The sequence below is a fragment of the Perissodus microlepis genome, chromosome 19, assembly GCF_051167445.1.
Source record: "Perissodus microlepis isolate ML-2025 ecotype Zambia chromosome 19, ASM5116744v1, whole genome shotgun sequence".
NCBI lineage: Eukaryota > Metazoa > Chordata > Actinopteri > Cichliformes > Cichlidae > Perissodus > Perissodus microlepis.
The window spans coordinates 7,034,596-7,053,432 of record NC_140479.1 but is presented as its reverse complement, the minus strand read 5'-3'; the positions used below and the strand labels follow the sequence as shown (position 1 = coordinate 7,053,432).

General features: G+C 46.1%; 3 protein-coding genes across 5 annotated transcripts in view; all 3 read right to left on the bottom strand.

Annotated features, from left to right (window-relative positions):
• Positions 1-7,233, bottom strand: part of mipol1 (mirror-image polydactyly 1) — a 47,645-nt gene extending 40,412 nt beyond the window's left edge. The window contains exons 1-3 of one of the 3 annotated variants that reach the window (XM_084914051.1): positions 7,128-7,151; positions 3,510-3,566; positions 1,907-1,998 (exon numbers count right to left, since the gene is read on the bottom strand). In XM_084914051.1, coding sequence (XP_084770177.1) covers positions 1,907-1,998; positions 3,510-3,547 — 130 coding nt within the window. In that variant the 5' untranslated portion in view covers positions 3,548-3,566; positions 7,128-7,151. Of the gene's footprint in view, positions 1-1,906; positions 1,999-2,771; positions 2,965-3,509; positions 3,567-7,127 lie in introns of those variants that run through there. The other 2 variants (XM_084914052.1, XM_084914053.1) reach the window with 2 other exon arrangements.
• On the bottom strand, positions 3,078-7,233 carry c19h5orf63 (chromosome 19 C5orf63 homolog). Its single transcript, XM_084914054.1, has 4 exons — positions 7,128-7,233; positions 4,984-5,081; positions 3,510-3,566; positions 3,078-3,280 (listed from the first exon to the last, which is right to left on the bottom strand). Exons 2-4 carry the CDS (start codon positions 5,074-5,076, stop codon positions 3,116-3,118), a joined length of 315 nt encoding a protein of 104 aa, XP_084770180.1. The 5' UTR covers positions 5,077-5,081; positions 7,128-7,233; the 3' UTR covers positions 3,078-3,115.
• A 1,388-nt stretch (positions 7,234-8,621) lies between these two features.
• Positions 8,622-16,563, bottom strand: traf3 (TNF receptor-associated factor 3). Its single transcript, XM_084915004.1, has 14 exons — positions 16,260-16,563; positions 12,292-12,442; positions 11,957-12,122; positions 11,802-11,853; positions 11,351-11,455; positions 11,095-11,259; positions 10,930-11,010; positions 10,750-10,824; positions 10,528-10,620; positions 10,305-10,445; positions 10,028-10,205; positions 9,549-9,892; positions 9,284-9,475; positions 8,622-9,188 (listed from the first exon to the last, which is right to left on the bottom strand). Exons 2-14 carry the CDS (start codon positions 12,437-12,439, stop codon positions 9,153-9,155), a joined length of 1,776 nt encoding a protein of 591 aa, XP_084771130.1. The 5' UTR covers positions 12,440-12,442; positions 16,260-16,563; the 3' UTR covers positions 8,622-9,152.
• Between the last annotated feature and the right edge of the window lie 2,274 nt (positions 16,564-18,837).

Sequence of the window (18,837 nt, the reverse complement as noted above, 5' to 3'; positions counted from 1 at the left end):
ATCATCATCGTCACTGTGTGAGTGAGGCTCCTGGCACCACAGAAGAAGAAGTAAACAGAGACGCATATGGAGGCACCGGGCGACTGAATACTGTGTTTGTTTCCTGCACAACTGTTTCACACGCAGAGTTTGATCTGAGCGAGGACGCCGACAGACGACGGATTATCACCACGGGTGGGGGTGGTGGGGGGTGGGGGTGATTTTAAAAAAACAAAACTGTAACTGCAGCTTTTCTTCTTCTTCTCCTTCAATAATTCAAGCACACTCTCTCAGCTCTTTAAAGCATGAGGATCATCCCAAAGACGATTTGGGTTTAAATTAATTAATTAATAAAGATTAATAAATCAATAACCGATGGAGGTGCGGCGACCCCGGTGTGCCGCTCACAGACTGTAAAGAAAGTCTGGATTTTGCCGTGGTGATGTCACCCACTCGCTCGCTCTAAACATGCCTCTTTTTGCTGAAGCGACCTGCCCGCTGAAACGTGAGAAGCGATCACGTCAAATACTTCCTGTCAGTCATGGAGATGAAATGAGTGTTGCCTTGGTAACCAGCAATCACAGCTGTCACTGATCTCCAGCAGGTTTCATCCTCTGTGTTAACACGAGCCTCTCAGCCGACGTCTCACCGCAAACACAAAGTCCAAATATACCCATGTCCTCGAGACACATTTACACAGCAGATTACTGAGCGTGCTCAGTAACCACGAGGAGGACGCTCTCAGAGCTCAGAGGACGCTCTCAGAGCTCGGAGGACGCTCTCAGAGCTCGGAGGACAGCTGATTTTGAACAGGACTCTGTCCCTGTGAGCGGCAGCAGGGCTCTGATGTGAAGGAGAACAGCTCCCCCTGGTGGACATTTGCTGACATCACCTCGGGACCTTGGGCTGCTTCCATCAGGCTTATTGATCATCAGATTTATTGATCTTTGTGTCATTTTTCGGCACATTTTCTGGTTTTATTTCACTTGTAAAAAGACAGACGGGTGTTTCAGACGGGTTGAGCTTCACTAGAATTCGGCCGATTTATTTTATGGGGCCAGCAAATTTGCATCAAACTCATTGATTCAAAACTCAAAATCATCAGCACGTGAAACACGAAGCTCAGGAGATGTTGCAGACAGGACGTCAACTTCCTGTCTAAGCGATGGGGCGGGGTGTGATCAACGAGCACACCTCACTGAACTGATCACAGAGGTAGGTAGGGACCACACAGCACGCAGCAGAGGGCCGCCAATGACCCGCCAGCCACACTCTGAACCACTGGTTACCCTGCTTAGTAGTAGGATTTACAGTAATATTACCTGTGTTCACATATAGTATCTGTGGTATTACAAGTAGTATGACCTGTGTAGTATCTCTAGTATTTACAGCAGTATGACCTGTGTACATATATAGTATCAGTAGTATTATGGACGATCCGGGGGTTTCTCTGTGAATGTCACGTTCCCGTGGCAACGTGCTCGCTGCTCGCTCAGATTTGAAGTTTCATTTGTCGCTGTAGAAGTTTTCTTCCCACGCAGAGGGAACAGCAGACGCTCATGTTTCTGTCACTTTTTACAGAATCCAACTCAAAGTAATGTGATTACTTCCACCCTTTAAACGCTGCATGATCGTACTCTCTCCATCACTCCATGTGATCCATTGTTGATCTGCACACGTCTGTTACCACGGACGCCGCACGCTCGTACGTCACTCATGAGACACTCTGACAAACAAAATCACGGTTTAGTAACGCAGTAACGCTGCGTGCTTATGGGAAAGTAACAGTAATCTAATTACTTTTTTGCAATAGTAATCCCTTAGTTTTTTCAAGTAACGAGTAAAGTAATCGGATTACATTACTACTCATCTCTTATTATAGGTGATATTACCTGTGTAGTATCTGTAGTATGTACAGTAGTATTACCTGTGTACATGTCCACCAGAGAGTCCTGGAGCTCTTTGCTGGGGGTCCTCGTGGGCTGACTGGTCTCTTCTGGACTTTGTGATCTGGTTTCCCTGGAAACACAAACGCACACTATCAATCACCGCTGTCATAGTTGCCTGAGGTTGGGGGATGGAGCTAAATGCAGCCAAACAGAGAGCCACGAGGGAGCATCACTCAGAGAACCAGAGTGACAGGGAACCCTTTTTCCTTTATAGTTTTTGTTTCAATAGAGACACATTTGAACAGCACACCTACCTCAGCACTGGAGAAAAAACCTGCCCACCACACCTGAAGCCAGGTGACTGTCCACCAACTCAAACATTTATATTGTGACCTGCAGCAGCAATAAAAACTGATTTACAGGTTTGATGGATTTTCTACTGATTTATTGATGTTATTGGTTCATTTCTTAGAGCAGCTCAGAGTGACTCGTGCTTTCTGACCTTTAAACAGGAAGTAAAGTCTGATTAACAATGTCAGAGGTAACGAGCTGACCTCCATCAGGTAAAAGAACCTGACTGGTCATTCCTGCGGTGGATTCCCGTGGTAATCAATATTCTCTCCACGTGAATCGTTTCCCTTATCAATACACAGAGCACAGCTAGCCCCTCTCTTCCTGTCAGCAGCTCCAACAGCCAATCAGATGGCTCCTTTATGATCCAAACCTCAAGGCGGCGCCGCCAGTCCCTGGAATTATTGATCCAATACAGGTTTAACTTGAATTCAACTTTTACAGTTAGGCGTTCAACTCTGGACCTAATCACTAGATTATCACTTATCAATTACTGATCGATCAGTTCAGCCTGTCTGACAGATTATTGATCACCGATCAGACAGTTCTTACTTGAGTTGGAGCTGCAGCTCATTGATCTTCCTCTTTGCCCTCTGCAGAGCAAACTGAACATCTGCCGCTCTACGCGACGCCATCGCCACAACTTCACCTGCCTGAGAGCATGCCTGAGGTCTCCGTGGTAACCAGGTAACACATCGAGGAGGAGCTGAGCTGTGATTGGCTGACAGTTATGTGAAGGTTAAATATTGATAAGGTCACGGGATCAGGTGACTCGAGAAAAACAGGATCTGTTTCACAGTGATGTCACAGTGAGGCCTGCTCTGATTGGCTGTGTAAAGATGACACAGTGAAGCCACATATTTCTTAATCACTTGTGTTTATTGATTATTTGTGAGTTATTGGCCTTCGGCATCTTGCAGCAGTTTGTCCAGCAGGGCAGTGTCCACACGGTGCTTCATCACAAACTGACCATTCAGGTGGAACACAGGTATGTCCCACCTGTACCTGTCCCACCACAGACGGTTCTCTGGGAGGCTGATGTCCACCTGCTGCAGGACCAGCTGACACACACACACACACACACGCGCACGCACACACACACACAGGTAAAATACGTGGAAAACATACAGACTTTCTTATCAATACTATTGTGAACATGGCAATCAATCACATCCCAGTCTATCAATAACACATCATATATCAGCCTCTCAGTCATCACTGATCAATCAGTAACGTCAGTTCAATTAACTTTAAACTTTATTAACAACAGTTTTATAACAAGCTTCTCACCCGGTGTCTGAACGGCTGCAGCTGCTCTTTGGCTTCATCACACAGAGGACACGGATCCTGCAGAAAAATGTGAACTTTATTGCTATTTTCCCCCAAAAGCGTAGTAATAATACATAACCTGACTGGCATTCAAAGGGTATAATATCTGAATTTGAATTATATTTTGGTTTTAAAAAATCAAGTCAATGAAAGTAGAAAAATGTTTTAATATATATTAATTTTATAGCATTTTGTAAACGTAAACAGGGGGTGGACATTTTTGGCCACGAACAAGCTGAGAGGGAGTTTTTTTGTTTTTCTGTCACTGCACAAAAAAACAAAGATGCATAAAACTCATTGATACTTTTAATTATTGCTACGCATCTAACCTCCACCATGGTTAGAAAATAAATCAGTTTGCATGTATTATTTAGGAAAAAATGGTGATTTTATGATTTTATCCTTATTTAAATCATTACAATTATGTGATTTAACTGGCATTTAAAGGGTTAAAATTCTGAATTTGAATAAAATTTAGATTTTCATGAACAGCACTGATGCTAATCTAAAAATTCAATTCAAAAAAAGTGGAATTTTTTCTTAATATATATGAATTTTATAGCATTTTGTAAACGTAAACAAGGGGTGGCCATTTTTGGCCACGAACAAGCTGAGAGGGAGTTTTTATGTTTTTGCTCTCCCTGCACAAAAATAACAATGCATTATAATCAGTGTTGATGTGAATCAATTACACACCCCAGACTCTACTATTAATAACGCAAGAAATTTCAGTAGCAATGCAATTATATAAAATAAAATAATAATAAGATTTGAGGTTGTCTTCCAGCTAGTGCAGTGGGCAAATAAACTGGTATTTAAAGGGTTAAAATTATGGATTTGATTAAAATTTTGGTCTTCATGAACAGCACTGATGCTAATCTAAAAAAATCAAGTCAAAAAAAAGTGGAAATTTTTCTTAATATATATGAATTTTATAGCATTTTGTAAACATGAACAAGGGGTGGCCATTTTTGGCCACGAACAAGCTGAGAGGGAGTTTTTATGTTTTTGCTCTCTCTGCACAAAAATAACAATGCATTATAATCAATGTTGATGTGAATCAATTACATGCCCCAGACTCTACTATTAATAATACAAGAAATTTCAGTAGCAATGCAATTATATAAAATTGCGAGATTTGAGGTTGTCTTCCAGCTAGTGCAGTGGACAAACAAACTGGTGTTTAAAGGGTTAAAAAGTAATAACTATTTTATATTTATGACAAGAGCTGAAGTTACTTAAAAGCTTTATGCAGAAAAAATGGCAAAAAAACATAAAAATAATAAAAATGACAGACCTAATCTGTTGGTGGCCACTTTTGGCCACGAACAAGCTGAAAGGGTCGTGATTTTGAACAAACCCAGAAGTCCAGACGCTTTTCTTTCCAAGCTCCTGAGACTATGATGTTAATGTATTGAACAGGTGTGGGCGTTACCTTGGTGAAAAGTGTGAGAGTGGGTAAAGTTCTAGTGGAAAACAGTCGGAGCTGCAGAGCTGCAGGTCCACAGAAACTCTTCATCACAAACATTTCATCTGAGAACACCAAGAGAGACACAGTTACTGACCTGCATGCAGCTGGGCCTTCAGAGAGCAAACACGTCCTCACAGAAACCAATCACAGGTTCAGCAGGCAGCGCGTTTGTGCACGCCACTGTCCTCCACGCTTTGGCATCATTTCGGCCAATCGTGCTGCATCTCAATTTTCATGAACGACGCCGCTTACAGCTGCACAGTCACGCCAGTCTTTTGTATCATTTCAGTGATACATCAGTGCCAAGTCTCAGAGTACTGGGGTTACTCAGGTTATTACTGAGATTACTGGGGTTTCTCAGAGTACTGGGGTTACTCAGGTTATTACTCAGATTACTGAGGTTACTCAGATTACTGAGGTTACTCAGGTTATTACTCAGATTACTGAGGTTACTCAGGTTAATACTCAGGTTATTACTCAGCTTACTGAAGTTACTGAAGATACTCAGATTACTCAGGTCACCCAGGATCAGAAATGGGCAGTAACACGTTACAATTAAGGCATTACTGTAATTCGATTATATTTTTTTAAAGTAACCAGTAAACTAAAGGATTGCTATTGCAAAAAAGTAATTAGATTACTGTTACTTTCCCATAAGCACACAGCGTTACTGCGTTACTAAACCGTGATTTTGTTTGTCAGTGTCTCATGAGTGACGTACGAGCGTGCGGCGTCCGTGGTAACAGACGTGTGCAGATCAACAATGGATAACATGGAGTGATGGAGAGAGTACGACCATGCAGCGTTTAAAGGGTGGAAGCAATCACATTACTTTGAGTTGGATTCTGTAAAAAGTGACAGAAACATGAGCGTCTGCTGTTCCCTCTGCGTGGGAAGAAAACTTCTACAGCGATAAATGAAACTTCAAATCTGAGCGAGCAGTGAGCACGCTGCCACGGGAACGTGACATTCGCAGAGAAACCCCCGGATCCTCCCACTGACATGACCGCTGTGGGCAAACCTCCACCCGCCCCACTCCTGCTCAACAGCTGACAGTAGATTTAAGAGCTGCTGAGTCTTTGATTTTATTCATTTTCTGCTGTGTTTTACTTGCATCTATTTGAAAGAGTGCAAACACAAAACGTGATTTTGTTTTATACGCTGGAATATGCAGAACATCGGTTTAAATGTTAAACATTTCCTCCCGTCAAAGACAGTTGAAATAATTTAATTCGTGCTTGAAGCATAAAGTTAAAAGATTAAATCGATTAAAACTATTTTAAAAAGAGACTTTTTCCATTTGATTACATTTTATATGATGGATTATGCAGAAAAATAGAACTGGGCTGAAAGATCTATGACGTTATTACGTATTCAGGTTGTGTATCAAGTTTTAAAAAGTAACTAAGTAATGAAGTAACTAATTACTTTTGAAAATAAGTAATCAGTAAATTAACTGGATTATTTCTGGTGAATTAATCAGCAACTAGTATTTAGTTACTTTTTTCAAGTAACTTGACTCGCACTGCTCAGCATACTCAGGATATTCAGATTACTCTGAATAGTAATATTACACAGGATACTCAGATGGAAACTCTGCATGAGAACACTTTCCTGAGAATCTCAGCAGTCGTCAGCTTCATCATCTCAGCTCATGATAAAGTTTTTCCACATTATTTTAGTTTGCACACGCACACACATAGCATTACAGACCAATCAGCTGCCAGCACGTCACACAAACGCCTCACTGACAGTTACACCTGTCTGACAGGTAGAGCCTGTTCCTTCCTGTCAGCTTTTAAACATATTTATTCGTATTTTGTTTTTACTTTGTTGTTTTACTTATATGTATGTATATATATATATATATATATATATATATATATATATATATATACATACACACGGGGTTTTTTACACACAGATCACACACCGTGCCGCTTTTTGTGTTTATTTTTATTTTTTCGTGAAATCATTTTTAAAGTAACTCAATCGCTTGTCGCCCTTTCAAAATAAGAGCCTGTTTTCTGGTAACCTTAATGCTATCTGTTAGCCTGTTGGCTCCCAGGGGCTCTAAGGTTCTACAGCTAGAACCGAGCTTCACTTACCGGGTCGGGCCTCGCAGCCCCGCTGGGTCCGGGTCGGTGTTCTGGGGTCCTTCGGGTCTTTCAGGTTCGGTTTGAGCCTGAAGTCTGGAGCTGAAGTACAAACTCTTAGCCGCTTCTTTTTCTGCGGATAACGCTCTCTTCTTCTTCTATGGTTCAAACAAAAAAAAAAATCAGCGAGCCGCCGCCGTTTCCTGTGAGCAGCGCCACCTGCCGTCCTCCTTCTCCTCCTCTAAAAAATCAGTTTATCTGGCCTTTTAAGGTTTTTGTGCATCACTTCCAGTGAAGACATTTTAATGGATAATCTCGTCATCCTCCTACAATCTGTATTTATCCGTGTGTTGGAGTTGTAGTACTCATCTAGTGCTTCGAGTGGGTAGTGTCTCACACATCACAGCCTGTCCACCCCCTCCCTCGACCCCACGGAGGATGCCGTCACCCTTCACACAGCGCTGAGCTATCTGGAGAACAGGAAGAGCTCCGTGAGGATGCGCAACACCAAACTGGACCACCTTCAGATCCCCTGATCCTGGGATCCAGAGAATAACCTGAAGCTGAACATCCTTAAAACCAAAGAACTTATAATGGACCTCAGGAGGCACAGACAGGTCCACTCCCCCCTCATTATAAATGGAGAACGGGTAGAATCTGTTTCCACCTTCAGGTTTCTGGACACCCACATCACCCTGATCTCACCTGGACCTACAACACCATCGCCGTGGTAAAGGAGGCCCAGCAGTGGCTGCACGTCCTCGGTGTCCTGAGGAAGAAGAACCTCAAGAAAGCCTTCATTTGTCACATGCAAGAGGGAGAAAGTGGGAACGCCTTCATCAAGAGCCAGATGAAGACCTGGACCAGGACCTGCTGCTGGCCTTCTACTGCTCCTCAGTGGAAAGCGTGCTCTCCTGCCTGGTGTTTGGTGCTCAGGGGCCACGACTAAGAACAGGAAGGCAGCAGAGAGGGTCATTAACACCACCCAAAAAAGCACTGACTGCCATCTGACACCCCTGGATGGCATCGCCAGATCCTCCTGTCTCAGGTAAACCAGTGAACTGCCCACCGCCTGTTGGACCCTCTGAATTCAGTTCAGTCAGGTCGCACACCTCCAGACGAACAGCTTCTTCCCCTGGGCCATTCAGACTGTTATTCCCCCCCCCCTCCCCGACACACATTGCACCCTGCCCACCAACCAATCTGAGCCATGGTGTGAGTGACCCTCATCACTCAGGTCACTCGCACACAGACTGTTCACGCCAAGTCTCTTCTACCTCAGGATATTAAAGTTTCTTGAAACAGATGCTGGAGCCTCTTTTTGCCTCGGTTTGTCTTCACACACATCGGTGACCCACACCTGTGTCAAAGATCGAGTCGCCACCGTGGACCCTGAGACATCATGCGGCTACGCTATTATTTCACGGGCAGAGTTCCTTTATTGATGACCTCATCAGTGACGATAAAACAGGAAGTCTCCACAGAAAAACTTCACAATAAAACAAGTTTGTTTTCTGTCAGTTTTATTTTCACACAAACATTCAAAACTTTAAAGTGTGCAAATGAACCGAACGACTCGCACGAATTCTGTCGACGCTCGGAAACCCACCAAGGCCACAGAGCAGCTGGTCCGCACCGCCGGGCTCTACAGGAGTCTGCTCTTTATGTAGTTTCATCCGGTCCGATCAGGTTTTCGGACTCCTCTGTGGCTGTAGTGGATTTCCCAGCATGCCTCTGTAAACGGGTAATAAAAGGAAGTAAAGCTCGATGCACAGCATCAGTAACGAGCAGCAACAACGTCCTCATAGTGGCGGCCATGTTGGCTCTGAGTTCTGTCACCACGGTGACACGGAGTCATTCACCCCCCCACCCCCGCACACACACACACACACACACACACACACACACAGTTTTGTAGTCCACCAGTCAATAAAGTTCACTCTGACTGGCTGCTTCCTGTCTCTTCTTCTCCATCTTCTTCCATCTCTGATCCTTCCCATCATCCTTTGCTCTGCCAGGTGCGCACCGGTCACACGGTCACAGGTCAGGAAGGTCAGAGGTATCCACGGTAACCTGCCGGTCAAACCAATCACCACAGGTTAATTCACTGATTGCTGAATTTATCAATACATAGGTGGGGTCTGTAACCCGCAGGACACGCCCCTCACCTTGATGAAGATGGTGTCATCTTTAATGTAGGTCCCCGTCTCCAGGACAGTCTGCGACACGAACAGCGGGCAGCCGGACGCGATGTTCATCTCGGCCACTGGACGGCGGAAACTGCTGCTGTTCGGGTCCGGTTTGAAGGCGTCGCCCAGGTGCTTCCTGGAGGGACCCTGGTCCATCAACATCAGGGTCACCTGACAGACACAGACCGCATCAGAACACGCTGTTCACGCTTCTGCGGTTAATCACACAGGAAGTGAGGTGTACCTTTTGTTTGAAGGGCCAGGGCAGCAGGGCATCGTACTCGCCCCTCATCACCACAAAGAACAGCGACAGGTGCGTCCCCTTGCCCATGCCGTCTCCGTTCAGGTAAACTCGAGCACACATCTTGTAACCGAAGTATCCGGTGTAAAACGGCTGCGAGTACAGCGACAGCGTCTTCGCTGCCACCGCGTCCTGTTTCCGCCTTTTGTAGTCGCGGATCTTCCAGATTAGAGTCCCGTTGTAGCTCGCCGTCTCCAGCACCTGGAAACGCAAGTCCATGTCAGCCAATCGGATCTCGTGGACGCTCAGCATGTCGTCATGGCGATTCAGCTGAGTCTCCAGGGATGCTGCAGAGAAGAAGACATGCACCGGGAGTTATGATTATCAATCGACAAACAGCCGTAGCGTGCCCTAAACCTCTGGTGTCTAAGACTACAGCCCGTCCCCAGACCCCAACGGCGGTACAGAGAGGCCATTCTAACCCAGTGTGTGTGTCGTGGATCCGGATCCGCCGCGTCCACCTTGCTCCAGAGCGGCGAGCCTCGTCCGTACGCTCTCCAGCGTTCCTCGCAGGCTCTCCACCTCATCTCTGAGCAGACGGAGAGAATGCAGCTCCAGCTCCACCTCCAGCAACTTCTCTGAGTGAGAGCTCATTAGTTTCTGTGGAGAGAGCACAGATTAACGTGATGAGCGTGTCTGTGGATGGTGGGAGGAGCCCACGCTATCAAGAAAAAACCTCCACCAGCGAAATGTCGGTACCTGCATGGTGGCGAGTTTCTGCTCCATCTGCCGGTTCTTCTCCCTCAGCTCCTCGTTCTGGTTCTCCAGCTCCGACAGTCGACTGCTGAGCGCAGGAAGCACCTTGTACCGCTCCATCAGCTCACCTTTCACATCTTCCACCTGGAAGCAGAGAGCGCTCAGGTGAGCTCGCGCCGCACCTTCTGAGGAAGATGTGAAGTGTTTTACGTGCCACCGTGGTTACCTTGTTCTCTAACGACAGGTTCCTGTTTGCCATCATCTTCAGGTGTTCGGCTGCGAAGGTGGACTCGTGCTGCCTCATGTCCTGGTTCAAACCCTGAAACACAGCACACGCAATATTGCAGTACATGCAGTATAAAGTATCAATACAGGTGTATAACTGCAGTACTGTGGTACATGAGCCACAGGTCTGCCACACGTTTAGTGAGAATGATGATGAAACTACCTTGAACGTGCAGCCGTAGCGGTGGAACTGACAGCTGACCTGAGCTTTGGGACAGTCGTGCTGGTGACCCGAGAGCTGAAACAGCACAACATCAATAAATCAATAGATCGATCGATCACTGCGATCGGAAAAGCTGAAAGCTGAAGGGTGCGAGTGATCCGGGAAAAAGTGGGTCAGCACCTCGCTCCGGGGCAGGGAGGCGAAAGAGCAGTGGTTTGGACACATCACGGGGAATGCCGGACAAACCGTATCTTTGTGTTTCTGAAAAAAGTTTTTAAAAACTTAATTTTTCACAAAAATCACCAAAAAGCAAGAAAAAGAAGCCAAACGCTGCCCGCAGCTCACCTGCAGCTCTGTCAGGGGCATCTTCGTGCTGCAGAACTCGCAGGTGGTTTCTCTGTGTTTGCATTTCCAGCTCAGGTGGTCGGGAATCTCCTTCCTCATCATCCTCTCCTTACATTTTCCCAGCGGGCAGGGAACCTCGAAGAACGGACACACGTTCAGGTGGTCCTGCAGACACACAGGTGAGGCAGGTAAGTCAATTTCTGCTGTATGCAGAGCAGCCAATCAGAGAGCGGGATTTTCAGGTACGTGTGCTCACAGGTATCTGCTGCAGACTCATCTGCTCCTGACAGCCGTTTGCCTCGCTGCGGCAGTAAACCTTCAGCGACATGATCTCCCGGTGGCAGCAAACGTCTTTGAAGATCTGAAACACAAAGCACAGCCTGATCAATCACACAGCCCGATGAGTGATCACAGATTGCTCAGTAACTGATCGGGAATCAATCACAGACCAGTGGGGCTGTCAACGTTAACGTGCGTTATCCGTCGCCAGGATTAACGCGATTAAAATTTTAACCAAATGAACCCATCGGAAATGTCTCTCTCAGCGTATTTGGGGCAGTTTGTACAAAGTTGGTCCATTCTGCGCTCCAGATGGCTTCATCGTGTTAAAACTTTATTCGTAAACACAGATTAACAAATGTTAACGTTGACAGTCCTACTGATCAGTCAACAACGTGATCTCTGCTGTGATGTCACTTCCTGCCCACCTTGTCTCTGAACAGTGGCTCCATGTCAGCCGGACACACCGGGTTTGGACGACTGCAGGAGAGACGACACAAAAGTTACACGCTGACACCTGCAGGGTGGAGCAGGAACTCAAATTGACACAGTGTTTCCCCTGAGTGGGAGTGGCCTGTCTCACCTGAGGATGTCGCAGATGCAGCTGTTACAGAAACGGTGTCCACACTCGGTCTGGCGGGGCTGACACAGGACCAGCCTGCACGCCTCGCAGCAGTATTTAGCTTCTGGAGTTTCTACAAAGTGATCTCTGAAGCCGCCATGAAGAGGCAGGAAGCCTGCGGGCACACCTGAACACACACCTGAGGTCAGAGACACACCTTACCGAACCTGTCTTCAAAGAAGATTCACACCCTCCTGGCTTCAAAGGCCTGACTGGGTCTTAAATAACCTTAGCCAATCAGATCAGCCGCCGTGTGTGAATCCTACCTAACGAAGATTTTTTTTGAAACTCGTTACCTTGCTGAGCGGTGGGCTCACTGGAAGGCCACAGATTGGCTGGGCGGTGAGAGGGCGGGGCTGCCGAGAGGGGCGAAATAAGGGAGGGTGCCACCTGCTGGAGGGGAATCTGCACCTCCCTGCCGTCAGCACTCCTCCCCGCGGACATGACCTGAGGAAACATTAAAAGAAACATTAGAACCCAACAACTGAGTCCAGTCTGCACGTGCTCAGTGGAGTCCAGCAAGGGGTGAAGGGGCATGGCCTATAAATAGGAAAGTTGACAGGTCACATGTTAATTTAATTAGAAAGTGCAGCGAAAACAGGTGAGAACAGGTGAAGGAGAACAGGCAGTGAGCTCAAACATGGGAGTTTCAGCTCCACTGGTTCAGACCAGTAAAACCAGTAATCAATCTGAAAACCTTCATACATGATTTCATGATCCAGCCTGAGATCTTTCCAGAAGGTCTCAGAACTTCCACCTTCAGTCTTTGTGATGTCACAGGTCAGGTTTAACCATGTACTGCGGTGCGGTGCGGCAGGTCATTCACGACGAGAGAAACGCCGACCTCAGCTCGGACGCTCGTGATGTCATGAAGCCCAGTCGCTTTTCTTTCCAAGCTCCTCAGATTACCTCAGATTACCATGACCTGGTACCTGAGAACCTTCACAGATATGTCAGAGTGAGTGTCCAAAGATCAGTTGGTCTTCCTCCAAACATCTCAGACTCAGGTAGGTCCTTCAGGTGGACCCTCGGGTGAATCCTGTAGCTTCTGGCTGAATGTCACGGGAACCCCGTCTCCGACCGGTCGGCATTCACAGTTTTTCCTTTCGTGTTTTCGTGGATCCTTTAAAAGGGCCGATGCTACCTGAACCCTTGATGGGTCACCTGATGACCAGGTGGACGTTTGCGATTGAAGAATCACATTTTGGTCATGTTGGAACTCCTCGTGTACAGTGTGATCAGACATTTAAATATTACACTGACCTTTAACCCTCACAGCAGACGTCCGCCATGATGTTTGAGCAGCCCTGGACGTGAGTCCAAATGTTAAATAAAGGAAAAAGGTTCAGATACTAAACCATTAAACTGAGGAATGAATGCATTTCTCTCTCAGTTAAAAACATAAAGAGGATTTCAGAAAATTAACCTGTTACTCTGTTTTCTAAGTTCACGAAGTTGACGGTTGGATAACCGGCTTTAACTCCAGTCAGCTGCTCTGAGCTGACTGACGTGCAGTTTGGGGTTTTTCCTTAAACATGTGATGTTTCAAAAACATCCACAATGGAAATGATCTCAGTGTTCTGATACTCACTGCAAAAGTACTTCAGTACCACAGTATTACACTATTGCTGTATCACAGTACTGCAGTATTCTATTCAATTTTATTTATACGGTGCCAAATCACAACAACAGTCACCTCTGTTCATCTGGACGTTTGACCGCTGCCCCGACAGCACAGACTCTGGAAAATCCGGCCAAACACGCAGACCGAGAATCCCGGTCACGGATCGGACGCACGATGAGGAACAACCAGACTATCCGACATTTGTTACAGTAACCTCGGTGTGCACGCGTGGTTTACCATCACTTCCTGCTGTTCGGCTCTGACGGGAAACCCGCCCACTGCAGCCTCACACACCTGACGGGCTACCTGGACGGTCAGCTGACCGTCCAGGTAGCTCGTCAGGTGACATGAGATGTGCCTCCTTAGTGAGGCTGTGCGGTGACGCTGGTGGGGTTTTGATCAGAAGTATTTACCTAGCTTATGTTATGTTATCAACTCACGAACATTCAAAGAGTCGACGCATTTTCAAAACACAAACAGTGAAATCTGGTAAAAAAATGAAAGATTTGAACATTAAATCCAGAAAGAGGATCCACACACTTCACACAGGAATTCTGGGTAATTTCAGAAGCATCGGGTCAGCTGACACATGAAAACCTGAAGTGAGAGCTTTCATGACCTCACACACAGCTGTGACCTTTAACCTCCACACACACACACACACACACACACACAGAAACAGAAACACACACTTCCTGTCAGGGATGCTGGGGACTTTTCCATTCACTGCATCGTCAACACACACACACACACACACACACACACACACACACACACACACACACACACACACAGAGACAAACCCATCCCTTTCAAAATAAAAGCCCCAAATGAGTCAGTGGCATTCTAAGGCTCGAGTTAGAGTGAAAGCTTGTCACTGATGTGCAATCTGGATCTGCCAGATGTGTGACATCACACCTACGTGTGTGATGTCATGCCTGTGGTTAACGGGTGCTGCGACATGAAGCAGGTGACTGCAGTCGTGACTGAGCACTTCTCAGAAAGAGAAACTGGAAGAATTCACTTCATCACAGGGGTTTTCCTCAGAGCAGCTGATGGAGGATCAGTAACCTGATGATAGCAGTCTGCGCCCAGCAGGGGGAGCCTGTGGAGGGGCAGGTGTGGACTGTACTCACGTGGGTTTATTCATCATCCCTGAAACAGAAACATCTGGATGACAGCAGATGTTTCTGAACCTGCAGATGTGCTTCAGCATTAACAGAACCTTCACACATGTCCCAGTTACCCAGTGCTCACCACCATAATCATTATCACCACAACCAGCATCATCATCATCACCACCATCGGTACCATTTTATTTAGATAGTAGCAAAAACACAACAGCAGCCATGTCAGGTGCTTTAATGACCCTCTGTGAGCAAGCACTTAGTGACAGAGGGAAAGAAAAACGAGCTTTTAACAGGACGAAACTTTCAGCGGAAAGCGGCTCAGGGAGGGGCGGCCATCTTGGGGTGAAGGGAGGATTCTTATCATCGTCTGCTCAGCTGAACACACCATCACTAACACCCATGATCTTAAATTTTGACACGTATAGTGCTGCACAGCACCTGCCCTGCTGAGCAGCTTTTTCTCATGTCTGTCTGATCTGTACTGGAGCGTTCTGGGTAATGTAGTCAGACCCTCTGACATGGTGTTAACATCTGTCTCGTCCAGGTGTTTCCTCAGCGGGATCCCGTCATGCCGCCGTTAAGACACTTATGGGTGACGATCAGAGATCAGAGGTCAACCTGAGAGCTCCTGCAGGCTCACCCTGGGTCACCTAACAAAACACGCTCAGCCCTGGGGTATGCTCAGTGTCAGGTTACAGGTGAGACCTTTGATTCAGATGTTAAACATCACAGGGTTTTATTCTCTCAGTGTCTCAATCTTCTCAGACCATCAGCGTCACCTGCATGTCCAGGTGTTTTCACCTGAATAATGGTTTGTTCTGTCAGCTGACGATCAGCTGCTCTCTCACAGGTGAGCTAAAGGTGAAACTAACCTGATAACCTGCGTGTCCTCAAATGAGAAACCACCTGGAAACTCCACACCCGAGGTGGTCTGAGGAGTACTCTTAGTACTTTTACTGCCTTACTATCCTGCTTACTCTGACAGTACTTTGGTGTTTACAAATACAGGTTTTACTGTAGTAACTCTAAGTTTACGTGACTTCACACACACCTGTCCTGTTAACCTTCCCATCACCTGAAAAATCACATGTTATCGACACACAAGCCATAATCGATACCAGGAACTGATCCGCGGATCAATAAGAACAATAGAAGCAACTGACTGGGCTCGTCTTCTCTGTGCTCGATTCTTCAGGTCTGACTGTTTTTAGCTCTGCTGCTCTGATCAGGGCATCAATCAAGTTACCGATCGAATTATTGATTTTGTTACTGATCCGTTGGGCGCGGGTGTAAACAGACGGAAAGCCGACGCTAGCCGACGTTAGCCTGTTAGCTCGGTGTGATCGGTAACGGGGATTTTAATGTAAACACAGCTAGCTGTAGCATCTCCTCCAGCCCGCTAACACAGCTAACATGTTCCCGCTACTCACGCCGAGTCTCTTGTCAATACCGCATCTCTAGTATGTCTCTACTGTGTGTCTTTATTCTGTTTCTGCTCTCTCGGACTCACATGAATCTCCTCCGCAGGCCACAGCTCCTCAGGACTCCCCGGGACCTCCTTCTCGGCGGTTCCTCCGCGGACTCTCTGCGGGACTCAAACCGTCAACCTACCGCTGTGTCGGAGCCTCCGGGCCTGGGACGGACTCCTCATGGTCCGGTTTCGGGTTCAGGTTCTCCGGCTGAGTGGTTTGTGTGAGCAGACGGCGCTGGGATCAGTTCAGAGATCCAGCAGCAGGACGGGCTGAGCGCTGGAAACCCCCTCCGCTGCTTCCGCCCAGGAAATCCCCCAGCTGCCCGGAGCCTGCAGGGCGGCGGCGGGCCGCAGGGTTGCGCTGCTTCCGCCACGTACAGTTTTCTGTCGGGGTGAACGAGAAGCTCACAGTGGCGCTGAGATGTTAACAGGAACGAAAGGGCAGGGCAGGAGCATGTTTTAGTTCATTAAGTCAAATAATTTCAGTTTAGTTAATCATTTAATTTACCAGAAAGTCCAAACTTGTTTCCTCTGTAAGCACTCACTACTGATGCACTGATTACAGATGCCTGTAAAATTTTCAGGCATCTGTACTTTACTTGAGCAGCCTATTTATTTTTCTAACCCCTTTTACTTTAACTCCCTACATTTTTAAACAAATATTTGTACTTTGTTCTTCTTACATTTTCAGAAAAGAGACTCATTATTTTAGGTTCATCTAAAGTGAGTGCAGAATTATTAGGCAAGTTGTATTTTTGAGGAATAATTTTATTATTGAACAACAACCATGTTCTCAATGAACCCAAAAAACTCATTAATAGCAAAGCTGAATGTTTTTGGAAGTAGTTTTTAGTTTGTTTTTAGTTTTAGCTATTTTAGGGGGATATCTGTGTGTGCAGGTGACTATTACTGTGCATAATTATTAGGCAACTTAACAAAAAACAAATATATACCCATTTCAATTATTTATTTTTACCAGTGAAACCAATATAACATCTCCACATTCACAAATATACGTTTCTGACATTCAAAAACAAAACAAAAACAAATCTGCGACCAATATAGCCACCTTTCTTTGCAAGGACACTCAAAAGCCTGCCATCCATGGATTCTGTCAGTGTTTTGATCTGTTCACCATCAACATTGCGTGCAGCAGCAACCACAGCCTCCCAGACACTGTTCAGAGAGGTGTACTGTTTTCCCTCCTTGTAAATCTCACATTTGATGATGGACCACAGGTTCTCAATGGGGTCCAGATCAGGTGAACAAGGAGGCCATGTCATTAGTTTTTCTTCTTTTATACCCTTTCTTGCCAGCCACGCTGTGGAGTACTTGGACGCGTGTGATGGAGCATTGTCCTGCATGAAAATCATGTTTTTCTTGAAGGATGCAGACTTCTTCCTGTACCACTGCTTGAAGAAGGTGTCTTCCAGAAACTGGCAGTAGGACTGGGAGTTGAGCTTGACTCCATCCTCAACCCGAAAAGGCCCCACAAGCTCATCTTTGATGATACCAGCCCAAACCAGTACTCCACCTCCACCTTGCTGGCGTCTGAGTCGGACTGGAGCTCTCTGCCCTTTACCAATCCAGCCACGGGCCCATCCATCTGGCCCATCAAGACTCACTCTCATTTCATCAGTCCATAAAACCTTAGAAAAATCAGTCTTGAGATATTTCTTGGCCCAGTCTTGACGTTTCAGCTTGTGTGTCTTGTTCAGTGGTGGTCGTCTTTCAGCCTTTCTTACCTTGGCCATGTCTCTGAGTATTGCACACCTTGTGCTTTTGGGCACTCCAGTGATGTTGCAGCTCTGAAATATGGCCAAACTGGTGGCAAGTGGCATCTTGGCAGCTGCATGCTTGACTTTTCTCAGTTCATGGGCAGTTATTTTGCGCCTTGGTTTTTCCACACGCTTCTTGCGACCCTGTTGACTATTTTGAATGAAACGCTTGATTGTTCGATGATCACGCTTCAGAAGCTTTGCAATTTTGAGACTGCTGCATCCCTCTGCAAGATATCTCACTATTTTTGACTTTTCTGAGCCTGTCAAGTCCTTCTTTTGACCCATTTTGCCAAAGGAAAGGAAGTTGCCTAATAATTATGCACACCTGATATAGGGTGTTGATGTCATTAGACCACACCCCTTCTCATTACAGCGATGCACATCACCTAATATGCTTAATTGGTAGTAGGCTTTCGAGCCTACAGCTTGGAGTAAGACAACATGCATGAAGAGGATGAAGTGGACAAAATACTCATTTGCCTAATAATTCTGCACTCCCTGTATAGTTTATACTCAGAGATAACCTGGGCAGGTGAGTGCAGGTGCCGGTACTTCAGCATCTCGCTAGCTCTACGGAAGAGGAGCGAGCATAAAGGGAGTAACGTTTTTAAGTGTCAGGTAATTTGAAATGCAGTGTTTCTATGAGCTCAATAAACATCAGCAAACACACAAACTGTTTGTGTGCAGTTTGTCTCACAGTGTGTTGCAGCTAAAGGTCCAGCTGACATGTAAGTCATCGTGTTTTTAAATCCATACATGTGACATTATGTTTTTCACATTGTGAAACCTGCTGCTAATCAAACTGAGGCAGACGGAGTTATTTAAAGGCTGCATGA

Excerpts from the sequence above, each read along its gene's own strand:
- c19h5orf63 (XM_084914054.1), bottom strand. The coding sequence starts at position 5,076 with ATGTTTGTGATGAAGAGTTTCTGTGGACCTGCAGCTCTGCAGCTCCGA. Across the intron at positions 3,567-4,983 it reads CTCTCACACTTTTCACCAAG|GATCCGTGTCCTCTGTGTGA; the intron begins GTAACGCCCACA and ends ATTTTTCTGCAG. Across the intron at positions 3,281-3,509 it reads TGCAGCCGTTCAGACACCGG|CTGGTCCTGCAGCAGGTGGA; the intron begins GTGAGAAGCTTG and ends TGTGTGTGTCAG.
- traf3 (XM_084915004.1), bottom strand. The coding sequence starts at position 12,439 with ATGTCCGCGGGGAGGAGTGCTGACGGCAGGGAGGTGCAGATTCCCCTC. Across the intron at positions 10,206-10,304 it reads AGAAACTCGCCACCATGCAG|AAACTAATGAGCTCTCACTC; the intron begins GTACCGACATTT and ends CTCTCTCCACAG. Across the intron at positions 9,476-9,548 it reads CCTGGCCCTTCAAACAAAAG|GTGACCCTGATGTTGATGGA; the intron begins GTACACCTCACT and ends TGTGTCTGTCAG.